Here is a 19,310-nt window from a genome sequence, read left to right as displayed (position 1 = left end):
ACCACCTTTCAATGCTATAGCACTCATCTAGTGACTTTTTAGCAATGCCACAGCAGGCACCTTGCAACACTGTAGCACTCATCTGGAAACCACTTAGTAACACCACAGCAACCACCTGGGGGAAACCATAGCATCCTAAATACTGTTAAGCCATGCCACTGAATCTACATTGCAACACTACAGCACCCTTCTAGAAACCACATAGCAACACCACAGCAACCACCTGGGGGATACTATACCATCCTTGAAAAGAATTAGCTGCTTTTAGTTTATCTCCTGTTGTTTCTGCTGAGGTCTTGTATTGTCCTGTATTTTTATAAAGGTATAAATGGTGTAATAAGGACCTGCAGAATACTCACTGTATTATTCCTGGAGGTCCTGATCTCTGTGAATCTCTGTATCTCTGTGTTTCTCTGTGTTTTACAGGTCGTCGTTAACAGCGCCTCCAGAACTGCAGTCATGGTTCCCTCAGGGGCCATGGAAACTGATAAAGAGACCAGAGTGCTGCTGACCACCAGAGAGCGAGGAACCAACCTGATTGGTGAGTAACTTCCCACCCTAAAAACTGCAGCGTCAGCACTGTGTTCCAGCTTTTAGCTGTGTTATTTATGTGCTGTTTGTTGGTTTGTTTTGTTGGATAGTTGTTTTATGGTTTTAGGAGTGTAAGAATCATATTAAAGTGATTATAAAGTGCTGAATCAGCTGGTCATGCTTTAAAACGTCCCTGTAGTATATTTAAGTACACAGACAGGAGATTTAAAGATGTTATTTAAAGACTCTTCTAGTAAAGGAATTGAACAACAGAAGGACACAGGGAGTGTTATCCACTGCACTATACAAAACTGTACGCATGATAATGATGGTGATGGTGATGGTGGTGGTGGTGAAAATCATAGGGGTGTAGAAGAAGAGGATGGCACTGAAGAAGGTGGTCAAGATGATCATTATGTAGGAGATAATAAAGATAAAGTGGATGATGGTGATGATTATTATTTAATTTAGGGAGGTCCTTATTAGGTGTAACGATACAGAAAATACACGGTTCAATTCACACCTCGGTATAAACCCCACTGGGTTCGGTATTTTTTCGTTTGCGGTTGGTGGGAAAAATAAACAGGCTGGGAATTGTGTACAGCTTCACCTTTATTATCTTAATAATAACGAATCTTCATTATAATCATGTTTTTTTTATATATTGTTTAAGAGAAGACAGAGAGAGCAAGCGCATGATGAAGAGAGAGGCAGAACAAATGGGAACGAGAGAGAGAGAGAGAGAGAGAGGAAGCAGAAATGAGAACGAGCGAGCGAGAGAAAGCAAGAGTACGAGCGCCTAACCCTGCGTTCACACTGGAAAGCAACAGGCGACTATTCATGTCCTATGGGAGGGCGCGATTTCAGTGCAGCAAACATTAGTTCCGGGTTACATTCAAGGCTGTACTGTGTATTTTGCGTGTGTTTACCCGAACCGAACCGTGACCCCCAAACCGTGACCCCCCGTACAATGACTGTTTGTTAAGAATACACGTACCGTTACACCTCTAGTCATCAATAGTCAGCATTCTGATATGGTATTGTACAATCAAGAATCAACTTTATCAAGAGGATGAAGAAAAGAACACGTTATTATGAAGTAGATGAAGAAGGTGGCGATGGTGATGAAGAGGGTGATGAAGAAAGTGATGGTAATGATATTCATGAAGATATAATAATGATTCATAATGAAGATAAAGGGGTTTGTAGAAGAAGAGGATGGTAATGAAGAAGGTGGTGAAGATAATAAAGACAATGTAGATGATAATAGAGAAAAAGAACTGAGGCAATGATAAAGTGGATGAAGGTGATAATGATCATAGTGGCAATGCTTTATCGCACTGGACCAGTCTGCGCCCTTCAATACACAGCGGGAGATCGCTTCGAATCGGTTCGAATCCCGGTCATACAGCTTGCCCTTAGCTGCCGGAGCCCTGGGAGAGCACGATTAGCCTTGCTCTCTCTCTGGGTACTGTAGATGGTGCTGTTCTTTCCCCTCATCACTCCTAGGGTGATGTGGATCAGCACAAGGCTGCGTCTGTGAGCTGATGTATCAGAACCGAGTCGCTGCACTTTCCTCCGAGCGTTAGCACTGTGATGCTACTCGGTAGTGCTGCATCAGCAGCAGTTTGAAAAAAGGCGGTGGCTGACTTCACATGTGTCGGAGAATTACCTTAATTGTGTTGATATACATGGATATACAGCTGAGTAGCCTAGCTAAATTAAGAGAAAATGGGGAAAAGATTTCAATGTAAAAAATGTGCGGTCAGTGGCAGAATCATAACAGTTCTGGATGAATGTTTTTCTCTCATCTCTGCTGATCCTGTTGTTGTTTTAATGAGAATACTGTTTATTTCTCTCTCTCTCTCTGATGCAGGAAGCTGCTCGGCTGCGCAGATGGACAGCATCGGCTCACTGCACCCAGAAAACTCCATCAGCTGCAATCTGCAGTTCACCAGCGACTCGGTGCACTTCTCTCCTCACGACGTTTACCAGATCCACACCGCCTTCGACACCACAACAGGTCTGTGATCCACAGCACAACTTCAAACACATTGAAACACCTGTCATTTTAGTGTGGGAGGTTTCATGTCTAAATTGGAGCAGCCTGGTGTTCAGTCTTCATTAATTGCACATTATTGCACCAGTAAGAGCAGTAAGAGTGTGAAGGTTCAATTAGCAGGGTAAGAGCACAGTTCTGCTCAGAATATTACAATACACACTATAACATTATGGGTGACATACCAGAGTTCAAAAGAGGACAAATTGTTGGTGCACGTCTTGCTGGAGCATCTGTGACCAAGACAGCAAGTCTTTGTGATGTATCAAGAGCCACGGTATCCAGGGTAATGTCAGCATACCACCAAGAAGAACCAACCACATCCAACAGGATTAACTGTGGACGCTGTAAGAGGAAGCTGTCTGAAAGGGACACTAATGCTCTTGTGAGTTCAGTTAGGTCCTCACAATAATGCTCTGAAAAGGCTATTAGGAAGCCTTCTCTAGAGATTAGAAACAGTTACTCCACTTAAAGCCCTTTATTTTAGAAGCAGCAGTGAATAAGTGGGTGTCTTAATACTTTACGTCTATATAGAAAATGTCTTAGTAGCGCAAAATGTAGTAATTTTGTTGTTATTCTAGTCTTTATTTTATTGGTCTATATGACTAAACTCTAAGAATATATCCTATGCTGATAAATCAGTATAACCCTGAAGACAAGATAATACGTAAGATAATACGTAAAATAATACGTGAGATTATACGTGAGATTATACGTGAGATAATACGTGAGATGAGACGTGAGATGAGACGTGAGATGAGACATTACATAAGGCGCACCAGATTATAAGGCTCACTGATGATTTTGGGGAAAATTAAAGCATTTAATAAAAATTAAAAAAATTAAAAACGGTACTTTATAATGAGCAATCGACCATATATTTTGTTATCTGTATTTGCTTGTATGTTAAAAATTATCATTACATTTTGGCGTTCTAATGTATTACAAATTGGTGAAAAATTAAAAAAAAAAAAAAAAAAACTTAATGAACACCTGTGAAAATCCATATTTGGTATTCAGTATTCACAATCCCATCCTAATAATGCAGGTGTTTCTGATAAAATGGCCATGCATTGTCTATAGAAACATGGTTTTATAGGCGAGTAACTGGTTTGAAGCGGCTCATGAATGGCAGCGATTGGGCCTCATGTGGAGCGAGCGCTGCAGGGTTATAATAGCGGCGTTAGCTTAGCCGCCGGATTGCGGGAGAGCTAATTGTGTTAGCGAGGGCTTTTGTGCTGCGTTGGCTAATCTAAGTGCAGCTCACACAGGGGGCTAAAGCAGTGGAGTGCAGCCTATTTAAAGTCCTGAACGCTGTGTGCAGAAAGCTCTTAAATCCAGCCTGTACTGAGCTGTAGCACAGATTAATTAACAAAGCAGTCGACACTGAACTTCTAAATTAGGACACTCTTTATCTTCTGATTTGTTCTCGAGTTAACAAAAACACGATGCACCATGAATTGCTGAAAAACTGCATGCAGTTATAGTACCAGTAAGGGGTGGGCAATATTATATCATATACAATATATCGTGACACAGAAATATCATGATATTAAAAATCCATATCGTGATAATAGGGATGTTCTGTCTTAAAAGTAGTCTATTATTCACTGTGAAGCTTTAGGTGTATTTATTGTATAATTGTTTTAGTTTGCAGTTTATATGCATGCACTAAATATTCTGCAATATTATTTGCTGCATTATATTATTTTATGCTATATTATTTATTTTGCCACATTATGATTATACTGTTATACTATTATACTATATTCCTGAAATGAATTAATTATTTTAGTTTTCCTATATCGCCAAGTATATCGCTATCGCAAAAATACCCTGAAATATCGTGATATTATTTTAGAGCCATATCGCCCACCCCTAGTACCAGTCAAAAGTTTGGACACACCTTAAATTCAGTGTTTTTAAATTATTTTAAAATGTTTTGCATTGTAGATTAATACTAAAGTCATTCAAACTATTAATAAAAAAAAACATGGAATAATTTAGTAAAGAAAAAAATGTTAAACAAACCAGAATATGTTTTTTTTTTTATATTTTATGTTCTTCAAAGTAGCACCTCTTGCTTAGATTAGACAGTTTTGCACATCTTGGCTGGATTTTCTCAGTCAGCGTTGTTTCTTTAAATTAGTGTATTTCTGTTCATATATCTTTTGAAAGCAATATTACGTAGCATTTTGACATGACATAAAAAAGCTGCTTCAAGAATCATGTTGATTCATTAGTAGGGGTGGGCGATATGGCCCTAAAATAATATCACGATACTTGATAGTATTTTCGCGATAACGATACTTTTGGGGACAGTTGTTCAAAAAATGTAATCCGGATCAAAATTATCCAGATTTGGTAATCACATTTTTTGCTATCCAGGATCAGGTGATCTGTCTTACTTTTAAGCCAGTTTTTCAAAGCAATATTGGATTGGATCAACCTGATCCAGAAACACAGTTTTCAGGATTACCTAATCCGGATTACTAGCTATGTAAAAAACAGATAGAAGAACCAACGGGGGTTGATGACTCCTTTTCTTGCAGTAACAAGATACTGCTTATTGCAAAACAATACGAGCAATCGAGCGTTCTGCAGAGACGCTTTGCATGACTTAACTATTTGCGAGTCGAACCACAGGGAGCATGCAACATAACACTTGCATGTATTGTCCTGCCCAATGTTGCTACCAGACGCAATGTCCCTCTCTGTGATGTTCATGATGCACCTGAGCCTGTTGAAGAACCAGACCAAACTCTGGAGTTCTTTGCAATTGTTCGAAATATTTTTTGACAGCTTCATATCTGATAAATGTTTCTTTGACATTAATATACAGTGATGAATGACAGTGACGTAGATGAAAAAATGAATATATTATTTTTGTTTGTTATTGAAATCTTTTGGGGGGTTTATTGTTTTTATTTTTACGTTATTTTTACGTTATTTTTACGTTACTATAGTAAAAGGCTTAATTGGTAGCCAATGTCTACTTTATTACTGTAACGGTTAAACAGGTCAAGTGCAAAATAGAAGTAAATGTATATACACTAAATTGTACAAATGTATTTTTTTTTTTACTTTAAAACTTTGATTTGAAAGTTTTGCCACATTTACTTCCTGAAATCCCCCTTGAAATCCTACTCCTTGTTGGGATCAGGGTAATCCTGTTTTTTTGGATCAAAGTTATCCAAATCCTACTGAAAAGTTTTGAACAACAGAAACTGAAGGTTTGATCCATTTACAAACTAGGATTGGATTACGTGATCTGATCCGATTTCAGAATGCTTCTTTCCCTTTTGAACAACCCGTTTTCCAGATTTGATCCAATCCGATAACCAAAATCCGATCAGATTACCTTTGAACAACTGGCCCTTGGCGATATGACAAAACACTTTTTAAAAAAAATTACAAAAATACACTATACACTGCAAGAAAATATATATTTTTTAATTAATACATACAATATAATATGCACACCCCTAAGTGAGGAAAAAATACAAGTATTGTATCAGATTTGTAACAGATGTCAATGATCTAGAATGTCATGATACTAATAATAATACACTCCAAATATATCCATATATATAATCCATATATCCAGGATTAAAGTAAAATAAATGATACTGGACAGATTTAATCTGCACGATATTTTAGGGTATAATATCGTTCGCGATATTTAAACATTTTGATGATATTATCGTGTACGATACGATATGGCACACCCCTATTCATTAGTGACTTGTAATTGTGAGAGTAGGATCTCTATCATTGCTGCTTCCGAAGCTCAAAGCACTGCTAACAGCACAATGTAACTTTGGTGAAGTGGATGGGACAACACTTGTGAGAACTGTGTTAATCTGTGTCATATTAGTGTAAAATCCTTATTACGCAATATTACGCTATACTCTACCACATTTCACATCTCTGCGTCACCCACTTCTGATGCTGCTTTTGGATTTCTCAGCTTGTCCAGAAATGCATGTGTTCAACATGCCCTGTAGTGTTGGCTCCAAGTGCGAATTCCACTTTCTTACTGTAGGGGGAGTCGAGGAGCAGGAAACACCAATTTTCACGTAATGCTGCTTTAAATATTTATATATATATATATATATATATATATATATATATATATATATATATATATATATATATATATATATATATATATATATTTAAGTTTCCAGTTTTAAGTTTTAGGTAGATTACTGTTAATACTGCATATGTACAGGACAAACAGAGGAATGAAATTGCGTCACTCTCCAACCCAAAGTTGGACAGCAAAAGAACATAAATTGATAGTTGACTAAAATATATCTAAATAAAATTATCGATAATATAAGTATTATAAGAATGAGAGTTATTTTCAGTGTACTGTATCCTTTTTTATCATTCTGTTGATTTTCTGTTGTTTATATGCAGGTTTCTACAGTTGTGTGCTGAACCTCCGGTCCATGACGGATCAGCAGATTAAAGTTCTCAGCATGTCCATGACGAACGTGGTGGTGCGGGCGGCGGTGGAGGGCAGTCATTTCTCCGGCGAGCAGCTCTCCGCTCAGCTGCCTGTAAATCCGGGATTCTACGCCGATCAGACGGAGCTGATCCTGAGCAGCCAGCACAGCTCCGCTGACCTCACCGTTTACGGAGCCTCGGCGGCTCTGCAGCACCTGGAGGTACCTGATCTAACTGTCCTTTATCTATCTGAACCATTAGATCTGCAGTGCAGTCTGAGAGTATATATATGATATGATATATATATATATAGTGCACGCCCACAACATGTGCTTATTAAACAATAACAGCTCTAATTTTAAAAAAATAATACAAATAATAATTTCAAAGAATATCTTTATTCTTTATTAGTAACTTTATTTGGCGTCTATTTGAGAAATTATTTAAAAAAATTAATAAGAAACACTATATGGGATGTTTATTTTGTATCATATTTCATACAGTACCAGTCAAACGTCTGGACACACCTTAAATTCAGTGGTTTGTAATTATTTAAATGAATTATATGTTGTATATATTTATAAATTATTATATATTTATAAATTATTTATGTAGCTTGTTTTAATTATTTATCTGCATTGTAAATAAATACTAAATTCATCCAAAATATGAGGAAAGCGTTTGCAACTGTGCTGGTTGCTTTGGTGTTGCTAGGTGGTTGCTACGTAGACATTCGATTTACAAATTTTACAAATACATTGTTGCTAAGCGGTTTCAAGGTGGTTGCGAAGGTGTTGCTATGGAGTCCATGTTGGTTGCTATGTTTCTGAGTGGTTGCTAATGTGTTGCTAGGTGGTTGCTAAGGTGTTGCTATGGTGTTCGTACTGGTTACTATGGTGTTGCTAAGTGGCTGCATGGTGGTTGCTAAGGTGTTTCTAGGTGGTTGCTAAGGTGTTGCTATGATATTGTTGGCGATTGCTATGGTGTTGCTAGGTGGTTGCTAAGTATGGTATTGGCATAAATCCGATTACAAATACATTGTTGCTAAGTGGCTGCTAGGTGGTTGCTATGGTATCCATGTTGGTTGCTATGTTGTTTCAAATTGGTTGCTTGGTGGTTGCAAAGATGTTGCTAGGTGGTTGCTAAGGTGTTGCTATGGTATCCTTGGTGGTTGTTGTGATTTTCTGTGCTGGTTGCTATGGTGTTGCTAAGTAAGGTAGTGGTCTCAAGTGTGGCCTGTCATCCAGTATCTGCATATTTTTAAAGTTCTTAATCTGAGCCGTGTTTAAATCTCCTCCTCTTCTTGTTTTCTTCTTTTATTATCAGGTAAAGTCGAGCTCTTCGTCGGTTCTGGTTCAGGAGAAGGAGGTTTCTAACAGCTATCCGAGCTTCATCAAATACACCGTTTACCTGCTCAGCCCCCAGGGGGCGACGTCTGCCACCGTGTCTATATCCAGCTCCTCCACCGGCCAGGTGCTGGTTATACCTGTTACCATCATACACACAGGAGAGATGGGAACCTCCATGAAAGGTTTGTGAATATTTTAAATTCATTTACAGTTCAGTTAATGAGGCTTTACTAGAAAACTTCAACCCTGCAGAGACCTAGCTGTTAGCATTACAGCTAATAAGTATTTTTTTGGATTATGAGGCTCATTAAGCGACACAAGTAAGGATGCTGAGCAAGGGTGTTGCCATGTTTTCTCTTCTAATGGTAAAACTGGGGGAAGTGCCTAAGTTAGCAGCTAATGCTAATGCTGCTGCACCCAGCCTTAGTGCTGGAGAATCTTCACTGAAAACTCTCTTATAACTCTATACTTCAGCGAAACAGCTTTACTGGTCCTTAATACCTGACTGATAAAAAGGTGCATTAAGTGACACTAGTAAGGATGCCTACATCGAAGTGAGCAAGGGTGTCGCCATGTTTCCCTTCTAATGGTGAAACTGGGGAAAAGAAGCGCCTAATTAACAAAACTGTAATTCTTAAAAAAAAAACATTTTCTTTCAAAGTCAAACGAGTGCTGGATGTTAATCTACACAGATTTCTCTTCTGAAAACTGTTTATTTGGGTGAATAAAGCGCTTCTGTTTATTTACAGTAAGCTTAAATTTTCAGTATTTTGTCTAAGGGTGAGTTTTCAGTGAGGTTTCTCCAGCACTAAGGCTGGGTGCAGCAGCATTAGCGTTAGCCGCTAACCTAGACTGAGGAGCCTTGTGTGTTCCAGGGTGCCATCATCTAGCGGTTTGTTCCACATAGCTTGTTTTAATGCAGCAAGCACTCAGACTACAATATATATCCACTGTACTCACCTTTGAATTTGCTAGCGCTGCGGATAGTGAGTAATGCTAATGCTAATACTGCTCCAGCCTTAGTGCTGGAGAAACTTCACTGAAAACTTACCCTTATAACGCTGTATAGTTTTTACTTCCTGAAAACGCTGATTAAAGCACTTCAGTTTATTTACAGTAAGCTTAGATTTCCAATATTTTGTCTAAGGGTGAGTTTTTAGTGAGTGTTCTCCAGAACACTCAGGGTTCCTCAGTCTAGGTTAGTGGCTAATGCTAATGCTGCTGCACCTAGCCTTATTAGCATTAGCCACTAACCTAGACTGAGGAACCCTGAGTGTTCTGGTAGCTCAGGGCGCTATCAGCTCGTACCACATAGCTTGTTTTAATGCAGCAAGCACTCAGACTACAATATATATCCACTATACTCGCCTCTGAATTTGTGAAAGAGCTAGCGCTGTGGTTTGCGGCTAATGCTAATGCTGCTGCACCCAGCCTTAGTGCTGGAGAAACTTCACTGACTGTTAGAATTCATACATAAAACACACCGGATTATAAGGTGCGCTCTTGATTTTTGGGGAAAATTAAAGAATTTTAGGTGCATTACATATTATTTTATAATAATAATCACATAATTAAGTTCTCATGCTGAGTTTTGCCAAGTTATGCATAATTTCTACCTTAAAACATCAGGTGCTGCTTCCTTATCTCTCAGCTTGTCAACAAATGCACGTGTACAGCGCGCTCTTTACTGGGGGAAGAACTCTTAAAGGAGAACTCTGGTGTAAAATTTACTTTTAGTGTTTTGTAAAACATATTGGAGTTTACTTAGATTTAACTTTGTTGAAGTTCTCCAGCAGCTTTCTAAGATCCAGTAATTTTTTACAGTTTGTCCAAACATGCTTTAGACTGGATGATATGGGGCATAATTTTACACTTTTTACACAGTTATCCAGCTCAAAGTAGCTCCATAAATCATTGGTAGAATCCAGAGAGCTCTGGCATTTAAAATGATTCATTAATAACTTGAAAAACACTGTTTACAACCTGTCGCCTAAGCTAAATGCCTGGGGTAACGGTGTAAAAAGCGATTTGTCTGCAGGGGAAAAATATGCCCCATATCACCCATTCTAAAGCCTGTTTGAACAAACTGAATAAAAGTGCTGCTAAATCTCAGAAAGCTGCAAGAGAATGGAGGGGTTTAGTACTCTTTATCATGTTTTGCTACACCCAAAGTCAATTTTACATCAGAGTTCTCCTTTAAAGCATGTTTTGTATTTATTGCAGTGGAGTAAACGTGAATTACTCACTTAATTACACAGTAGGGGGAGCCCTGGAGCAAAAATACATGTTCCAGCATGTTGTTTTAGACAGTTTTGGCCTGTGATCTAAAAACATGCCTGAATAAATGTCTTTATTTGATCGTAATTTAGAGATATATGATTATATGTATATATGATATATATAAGCTGCTGGTTGTAAAGGGAAGGTCAGTTGTATCGCTCGGGGAACAGGTTTAAATAACTGCTGCTCTGTTCTACAGTCTCTGCTGCTGTTGGAGGTGAAGGAGCCGGAATCGTTCAGCAGTTTGTGAACTCCTACCAAGTGATGCTCTTCACCCTCTTCGCTCTTCTGGCTGGAACAGCAGTGATTGTTCTCGGTAAGAGTCTTTTACCAAATTGAAATATACCGTAATCAAGAGGAAGATGGATGATCACAAGCCATCAAACCACCAAACTGAACTACTTGAATTTTTGTACCAGGAGTAAAGCAACATAAAGTTATCCAAAAGCAGTGTGTAAGACTGGTGGAGGAGAACATGATGCCAATATGCATTAAAACTGTGATTAAAAACCAACCAGGGTTAATCCACTAAATATTGATTTCTGAACTCTTACTAACAATTAATAACTATTAACAACTTCCTTTATAAACCATTTTGTAAACTCTTTGTAGGATAGTCTAGTCTAGTCCAGATTCTATCCTACAGTTGCTACTAAATACTAGTGCATCTCAAAAAACAGAATATCATTGAAAAGTTACTTTATTTCAGTAATTCAGTTCAAAATGTGAAACTCATATATTATATAGATGTATTAAACACAGAGTGATCTATTTTAGGCATTTATTTATTTTATTATTGATGATTATTGTGGCTTACAGCCAATGAAAACCCAAAAATCAGTCTCTCAGAAAATGTTTATATTATATAAATAAGACCAGTTGGTTCTTTTGGCAGTGTGGGCAGTGTGCCAAGTCCTGCTGGAAAATGAAATCCACATCTTTGTAAAAGTTGTCAGCAGAGGGAAGCAATTGGCTGTGAGCCATAATCATCAACAATAAAAGAAATAATCACTTAAAATAGATCACTCTGTGTTTAATACTAATCTATATAATATATGAGTTTCACATTTTAAACTGAACTACTGAAATAAAGTAAAGTTTCAATGACATTCTAGGTTTTTAAGATGCTCTAGTATATTTAACACCTGGATTTCTACAAAACTTGGCATGAAATTACAATTATAACATTTTTACACGTGTGGTCTGACAATATAAATGCGTGGATTAAATGCAATGAGTTTTTTAACTTTGTGCCATTATTGACAACAATTTACATACAATGTAAGGGCACCTATATGGCACATTTAATTCTTTAGCAGTTAGGGTAACCTAGAAAAGAAGGCATTTAAAACATAAGGTACATTTAAACTTAAAAATAAAATGAAATAAAAATCTGCTCACATTTCGAATGAATCATCATGTGATCTGTGTGGAGTTTGGAAACTTCGAGGAACTTATTTGATGGGTTGAGTGTAGAATCTATCGACTCACTGAATGAATCAGTTCAGGAATCGAGTGCAAATTCGTATCAATGATTCAAAGGATTGTTTAGAAGCCTGTGTGTTGATATGAAACTCTGAACTGGTGTAAACATGAACACAACTGCGGGGGAAACTCAGAGACGGCACAGAGCTCTCCTCAGACACTGGGTTATACTGAGAAATAAAACGGTACACAGTACACAGCCACAGGAAAGTTACTGTGAAAGAAACGTAATCACGGATCCTCACCGGTGAGCTGCAGTTTTTACAAACGGTAGGATTTAATTCTAGATATTTCTAGCCCTTTTTATGCTTTATGCTGTTGTGTTGAGGCATTCTTTTTTAAGACGAGAAACAACAATGTGTGATTTGTGTGTTGATTAGTTTACGACTACTAAATAAATGGGGTATTGTATCGTTTTTAATGATAAAGTATTGAGATAATTTTCTAGTATCGGTATATTGTGCAACACTTTACATTATATCCTGTATTAAATGAAAGGGATGTGTGTGTCTGTTTTTCTTTCAGTGTGCCATGCAGTTTTCTCCCCGAGAGACCAGGCAGTTCACCCCGCCTTCATCCAGAACTCTCCGCCTTCACCAGGTACTCAACAAGCTGGTAGTGTCTTCAGTTTCTCTATTTGAAGCTCTGCTCCTAACCAATAGATGAGTTTCTTTACTTGGAGCATTTCCTCTTCGATTTGGTTTGTTTTCACACAAAGACAAAAGTTAAATGCATCAAAATGGGCCCCAATAGACCACGCAATTATATTCTCTTTTCTGATTGGCCAGGGCTGTCTAGCGCAGGCACAAGAAAATAAACACAGCAAGAAGAACACAGTGTTTTTAAAAAAAAAACAACTAACTAACCATAGTAGTGTACAATGAATGACAGCCCTAACACATCCCCACCATGCCAAGGCTTTTTTTTTTTTTTTTTTTTTTTTGTAATTTTAATAGGGTCTGTTTACTTACTTAATTATTCATATACAGTCATGAAAAACCTGGATTTAAAAATAGCATTTCCCAGGCCTGGATGAGTTTTGGAAAAATAAAAATACCCAGGAAGCTTTGGAAAAGTCATGGAAATTCGATCTACAAATGCCTGTGTTTCTGTTCATCAACGAAGAAAATCTATTTTGAGCTACAAATACATCAGCTCTGAGTTAGATCAGTCATTTTTAAAGCCTACACAGTGGAGTTTTCAGGATCTGAGATTGTGTGTCAACAGTTTTATCAGATTCATTTTAGGCCTACTATATTAGTGCTGCACAGTATATCATTTAAGCATCGTCATCGTGATGTGCGCATGCGCAAAAGTCACATCGCAAGCTGTTCGATGTCACTTAAGCCAGTTAAATTAAACATGTCATGTTGAAATGTTTTGGTTCTTGACACAAGAAGTAGAAGTAGTAGTCTCTGTGTGAGTGACGGGCTGATGCTGCCTGAGAAGCATGAGGCGGAGGGGAAAGCCCCCAAACTGTCAAAACCACCTCTTTTAAAACTCGAATGCTAAAAACTCACTCAAGCGCAGGTAAAACTGCAGCCACAGGTCATTTCTTATGGCGCGAGAGGACAACTGAATAATTCAAGCGGAAAATGAAAAAAAAAAAAGCTCAAGCGATTTTCTGTTTAGCGCGCACACAATTCCCTTTTTTTGCTTGTAACTTTCACATTTGTGCTCACGAGAAGGTAATGTACACATACGAAATGTTAAAAAAAAAAATTCACATACTTTTTGCCTCCACAAAAATCCGTCCTAGCTACGAACTTTTTGCGAGAAGAAAAAAAAAAACTTCGGCCAGTCTGTTTAACCTGTGATATTGTTTCTACTGTTTGTTTGGAAGACCAGAAATGCCTTTGGGTTTGATTTTTTGAGCCAATAATTGTGCAGCTTCCCTCCTCGACTGATGTGAAACGACTGAAGTACGATTCTTGATTTGTGATAATCACCAGATTACTAAACATCACCTACTGCTACTACTGGATCACACTAGCAGTTCTTCTGAAGGAAAGGAGAATATACAGTATATATGGACATATACAGTATTGTGCAGAAAAAGTCTCAGGCACCTATTTAAAAAAAAAAAAAAACTGACATGCCAAAAGTCATGGGACTAGGGACTGGGAACGCACACAATTCCCTTTTTTTGCTTGTAACTTTCACATTTGTGCTCACGAGAAGTTAATGTACACATACGAAATGTTAAAAAAAAAATTTCACTTGGTACTTTTTGCCTCCCCCCACTTTTGACACTGATGTGACGCCATAACTGATCATTTCACGTCTGTTTTCTGGTCCAGCCTCTCCGGCCTCGAACCCATTTAACCACAGCATGGCGTCGAGTGTGAAGAGCAGCCCGAAGTTACGCCTGTATTCACCGGACTACAACTCCAGATGAGCACGAGACTCGTGCGACAGAAGCGTCCGTCATTCAGAAGTGCCTTCAGTGTGAAGAGAGGAGCTGAGGGTATTTGCTTGCACTGGTAGAGTGAGTGATTGTGAATTAGAGCTTCAGTGTGTTTTATAAGGATGTGTCGATGCACTGCAGATCTGTACTATGTCAGAGAGTGTGTGTGTGTGTGTGTGTTTGTGTATGTTTTGTGTGCGTTTGCCTTCATATGCATTGTATTACCAATAACCAATGATAGCAAATGTTATCGTTTTTTGGTTTTGTTCGTTTTGTTTGTTAGTTTGTTGTGCTGCGTCCCAATTGTGCACTACACACTAGTGCTATAAAGTAAAGTATAGACTGTATAACGGGTTTTGTACTGACAGTAAGTGGTGAAGCTTGCATCATTATATATGCATCATTTTTCTAATACTTCTGAAAGTATTCTAAAGTGCAGTCACAAAAAAGACCACCAAAATCATTATGATGATGGAACTGGCACTCATCAGGACTGCCTCAGGAAAGGAAGAGCAAGAGTTAACCAGCTCCACAGATAAGAGCACCTAGTATTTTGGTTTACCACTTTTTTAAGTTACTACATGATTCCTTATGTGTTCATTTATAATGTATATGGATAGTGTCACTAATTAGTGCTCAATTGGGACGCAGCCTTAGTTAATTTTATTTAGTTTTGCAGTGTGTTTTATTCTTTTATATATAATGTTTGATTGATTATAATTTTTTTTCTTTTTTTTTTTGGTGAAATCTTTTGAAACTCAGGATAAATCTTAACTCCAGTGCAGCAAAGGTGCTCACCACTGCATATCGACACTGTTGTTACACTGTCTGATCTCCGCGGTGTAGCGCGTTCTATCGTGAAGAGTATCACCACTGAATCCGTCCTAGCTACGAACTTTTTGCGAGAAAAAAAAAAAAAAAACTTCGGCCAGTCTGTTTAACCTGTGATATTGTTTCTACTGTTTGTTTGGAAGACCAGAAATGCCTTTGGGTTTGATTTTTTGAGCCAATAATTGTGCAGCTTCCCTCCTCGACTGATGTGAAACGACTGAAGTACGATTCTTGATTTGTGATAATCACCAGATTACTAAACATCACCTACTGCTACTACTGGATCACACTAGCAGTTCTTCTGAAGGAAAGGAGAATATACAGTATATATGGACATATACAGTATTGTGCAGAAAAAGTCTCAGGCACCTATTTAAAAAAAAAAAAACTGACATGCCAAAAGTCATGGGACTAGGGACTGGGAACTAGTATCCTGTCCCATGACTTTTGCCAAATCCAATAAAAAAAGCTAAAGAAAGCAACGTTAACCTGTGGGATATGTGTGTGTTTGGTGTCGGGCATATAAACCTCTTATCCATTCACATGGAAAATTCGAGCCAGATACTGCCGGTCACCATCGTTACCACCCCCTCGCACTGCACTACTGTACACTGTGATCTGTTGAAATGCCCTCCAACTCCCATAATTCATGTCGCCTTGCCATGAGCACACTGGCCAGTGTTCCGGTGTTCAACCTCACTCACAAGATAGCACCTCACAACTTAAACAGCTGTGGGTGTTCCCGAGCCGTCCCAAGCTGAGGCAACACTTGGATCACATGATCAGTTTACTAAAACCACATAGCCGTCCCGTGGCAATGCATGACTTAGAATAAAAAATAAAAAAAAAATTGAATAAAAATTAATACGAAAACTGGTGATTTTACATCGGTGTGTTCCTTAAAACATCTCCAAAGCTTTGATCTTTAGACTCTAGCTCACAAAATATCACAAGTATCAACTATTTTCCTCAGAATTACAGATTCCAGTTAATTTTCGCATATTTTTACCTTAAAAAAAATAGAATATCATTGAAACGTTACTTTATTTCAGTAATTCAGTTCAAAATGTGAAACTCATATATTATATAGACGTATTAAACACAGAGTGACCTATTTTATATGTTTATTTTTTTATTGTTGATGATTATGGCTTAGTATGGCTACTTTTGGCAGTGTGGGCAGTGTGCCAAGTCCTGCTGGAAAATGAAATCCACATCTCACTGTGTTTTATTATCAAGTCTAAAGTCAGTGCAGTTTTGTTTTCCCACAAAATCTTACAGCACTTCATGCTTCTTCCCTCTGCTGCTGACAACTTTTATGGAGATGCAGATTTCATTTTCCAGCAGGACTTGGCACACTGCCCACAGCACTGCCAAAAGTACCAATTGGTCTTAGTTATATAATATTTAATTTTTTTTTTAAACACTGATTTTTGGGTTTTCATTGGCTGTAAGCCATAATCAACAATAAAAGAAATAAAAGCTTAAAATAGATCTCTCTGTGTTTAATATGTCTATAAAATAATATATGAGATTCACATTTTAAACTGAACTACTGAAATAAAGTAACTTTTTTCAATTATATTCTAAATTTTTCTAATTATATTTTGAAGTTTCTGCAGTTTAAACCACTTTAAAATAAGTCTACGCCTACAAAGAGTTTATAAATGGTTTATAAAGGAGCTTATTAATGGTTATTAATTGGGTTATAAATGCTTTAAAACTCACTAATAGCTATTTATAATAATAATAATAATATAGAGTATAATAATACAAATAATAAATAAAGTCAATTGATCTTTTAATATGTGAATGTAGACCACATTAATGATTAAATAATTGATCTGGGCAGTTAAATAAAATACATTTAATAAAACCTATTAACTAATATGGTAAAGACGAATTAAGATAAAAAAAAAACAGGATAAATGAATGAGTGTTCACTATTTGGTGAATGATGGCTCACAATTACTTTACTTCTATTTTTATGATTTAAATGGTTATTCATGATTTATAATCTAAATAACAATAATAATCTAATTTATACAGCCATTGTAAGGGTAGTCTTATATAAAATCGTCTTTAGAGTGGTGCCAAACTATTAATACTCTCATATTACTGAGAGAAATTCATATTAATAATGTTAAATATTATATATTAAATGTACAGGTGCCTGAAGCTTGTGCACAGTGCTGTGTGTTCGAGCCGTGCAGCAGAAGTGATCTCTCGCAGTACGATCTTTGTGAATTGTGAATTATTTTCATTTTTGTATTTGATTTGTTTAAATATCGTTATTATTTTTAGTTTCGTTTTTCTCCCGCTCACCTCAGTGGGCGGGGTTCTGGAGCCATAATCTGATTTGTGGGCCGTGAGACTGCAGCGTCGGGTATAAAATGAGGAAATCGCTTCATTAATTCTGTTTAATTCTCTGTTTTTAATGATCAGCCTCAGCTTATGTATCGCTCCTTTTTTTTTTTTTTTTTTTTTTTTCTCCTCTCCTCTGTGCGAGTTTCTGTTTTGTGTTTTATTGGCAGAGAGCCAGTCCCTCATCTCGTGAAGAAGGAGTGTGTGATAAGAGTGTGTAAGTGTGTGTGTATATCAGACTATACGATTCCTGCCTTCTAAGAATCCACATTATAAGATGCTTTGTTTGTAATATTTGTTTATCCAGACTTTGCGAAATAAATGCCCTTATTAAAATACAGGATTTTGAGTTTTATTTCAAATATTAAATCGAACAGTGAATTATTGATTTTTTATTTCTTGTAGTTCTTCTTCTACATTTGCATTTCTGTGTTGCTCTGCAGTTTAAAGGTTAAAGAGCCACTAAACCCTAAACCAGGGGTCTGAAATTAAGTTTGGCTGCGGGACAGATATTTCGCAAGCCATTACATGGTGGCCACAAAAAAAAATAAAAGTCTGTTTTGTAAAATGAAGTATAATGTGATGGAGTGCTACAGACTAGTAGCTCTCCAGCCCAGAGGGTTGTTGAACCCAATTGCAGAACAGTTGATCTCAAATCAGGTAAACCCAAGAAGAAAGGAAAAAATAAATAAATAAATAAATGAACACACCGCTCCTCACGCGGGATTGAACACGTGTCGTCAGGGTCGCGCTCCAATACACTACCACTGCCCTGGCTAGCAAATTGGGACACGGCCGGGAAAAACGCCCTTTTAAGGAGATAGGGAGCCCGAGAATAGCCGGAAAAAACGAGAATGAGTGGAAACTAAAGTCACACCGAGCGACAGAGAGAGAGACTATAGGGGAGGAATGTAAACATAAGCTCTCCAGAGAAGCTTTTTATTAATTATTTGTTTCATTATCGTTGATTTTCTCTTTCTCTATTTTCTCCTTTTTTCTCTCAATTTATCTCGCTTTCTCTCTTTCCCTTTCTTTCTCTCTCTCTCTATTTTTACTTTCTCTCTTTCGTTCTCTCTCTTTCTCTCAGATGTTTCATGCTTACGGGCCGCCTATTGCCGACCCCTGCCCTATTTTTTTTTTCTTTAAATTTGAATTATGTTCCTTTTAAAGTACTTAAACATACCAGTCCTGCTTAAAAACTTAAAAACATTTTCTTACCTTAAAAAACGCTTTAATTGTGGTAATTTCTGCCTCTGCAGCGCCCTCTCAAGTTCAACTGTGCTATAGGTGAGGACACATCATCCGTGTCCTTTGGTTCGTAGATACATCACAATATGCAAATCAGTCAATCAATAATCCCGCCCCTCTGGTGACGGCCAACCATCTCACATCTTGCTATCAGAGGCACCCTGCTGCTGCTGCAGCTCAGCCAATCAATCAGCTCTCCCTCCTGCCCCGCCTCTAAACCAGGGGTGTCCAAACTTTTTTTGTTGGGGGCCAGAAGGAGAAATATATTTGAAGTCACGGGCCACAGACTCTGTAATAAAAC

General features: G+C 37.6%; 1 protein-coding gene across 1 annotated transcript in view; it reads left to right on the top strand.

Annotated features, from left to right (window-relative positions):
- The window catches only part of nup210 (nucleoporin 210), an 80,282-nt gene extending 62,181 nt beyond the window's left edge, over positions 1-18,101 (top strand). Inside the window, exons 34-40 of the mRNA XM_022676788.2 lie at positions 427-541; positions 2,408-2,554; positions 7,016-7,266; positions 8,372-8,576; positions 10,874-10,990; positions 12,685-12,759; positions 14,460-18,101. Coding sequence (XP_022532509.2) covers positions 427-541; positions 2,408-2,554; positions 7,016-7,266; positions 8,372-8,576; positions 10,874-10,990; positions 12,685-12,759; positions 14,460-14,557 — 1,008 coding nt within the window. The 3' untranslated portion in view covers positions 14,558-18,101. The remainder of the gene's footprint in view (positions 1-426; positions 542-2,407; positions 2,555-7,015; positions 7,267-8,371; positions 8,577-10,873; positions 10,991-12,684; positions 12,760-14,459) is intronic.
- Positions 18,102-19,310: the final 1,209 nt, after the last annotated feature.

This window comes from Astyanax mexicanus, chromosome 13 (assembly GCF_023375975.1).
Source record: "Astyanax mexicanus isolate ESR-SI-001 chromosome 13, AstMex3_surface, whole genome shotgun sequence".
Lineage (NCBI taxonomy): Eukaryota > Metazoa > Chordata > Actinopteri > Characiformes > Acestrorhamphidae > Astyanax > Astyanax mexicanus.
The sequence above is the reverse complement of the archived record's forward strand: the minus strand, read 5'-3'. Positions and strand labels throughout refer to the sequence as shown.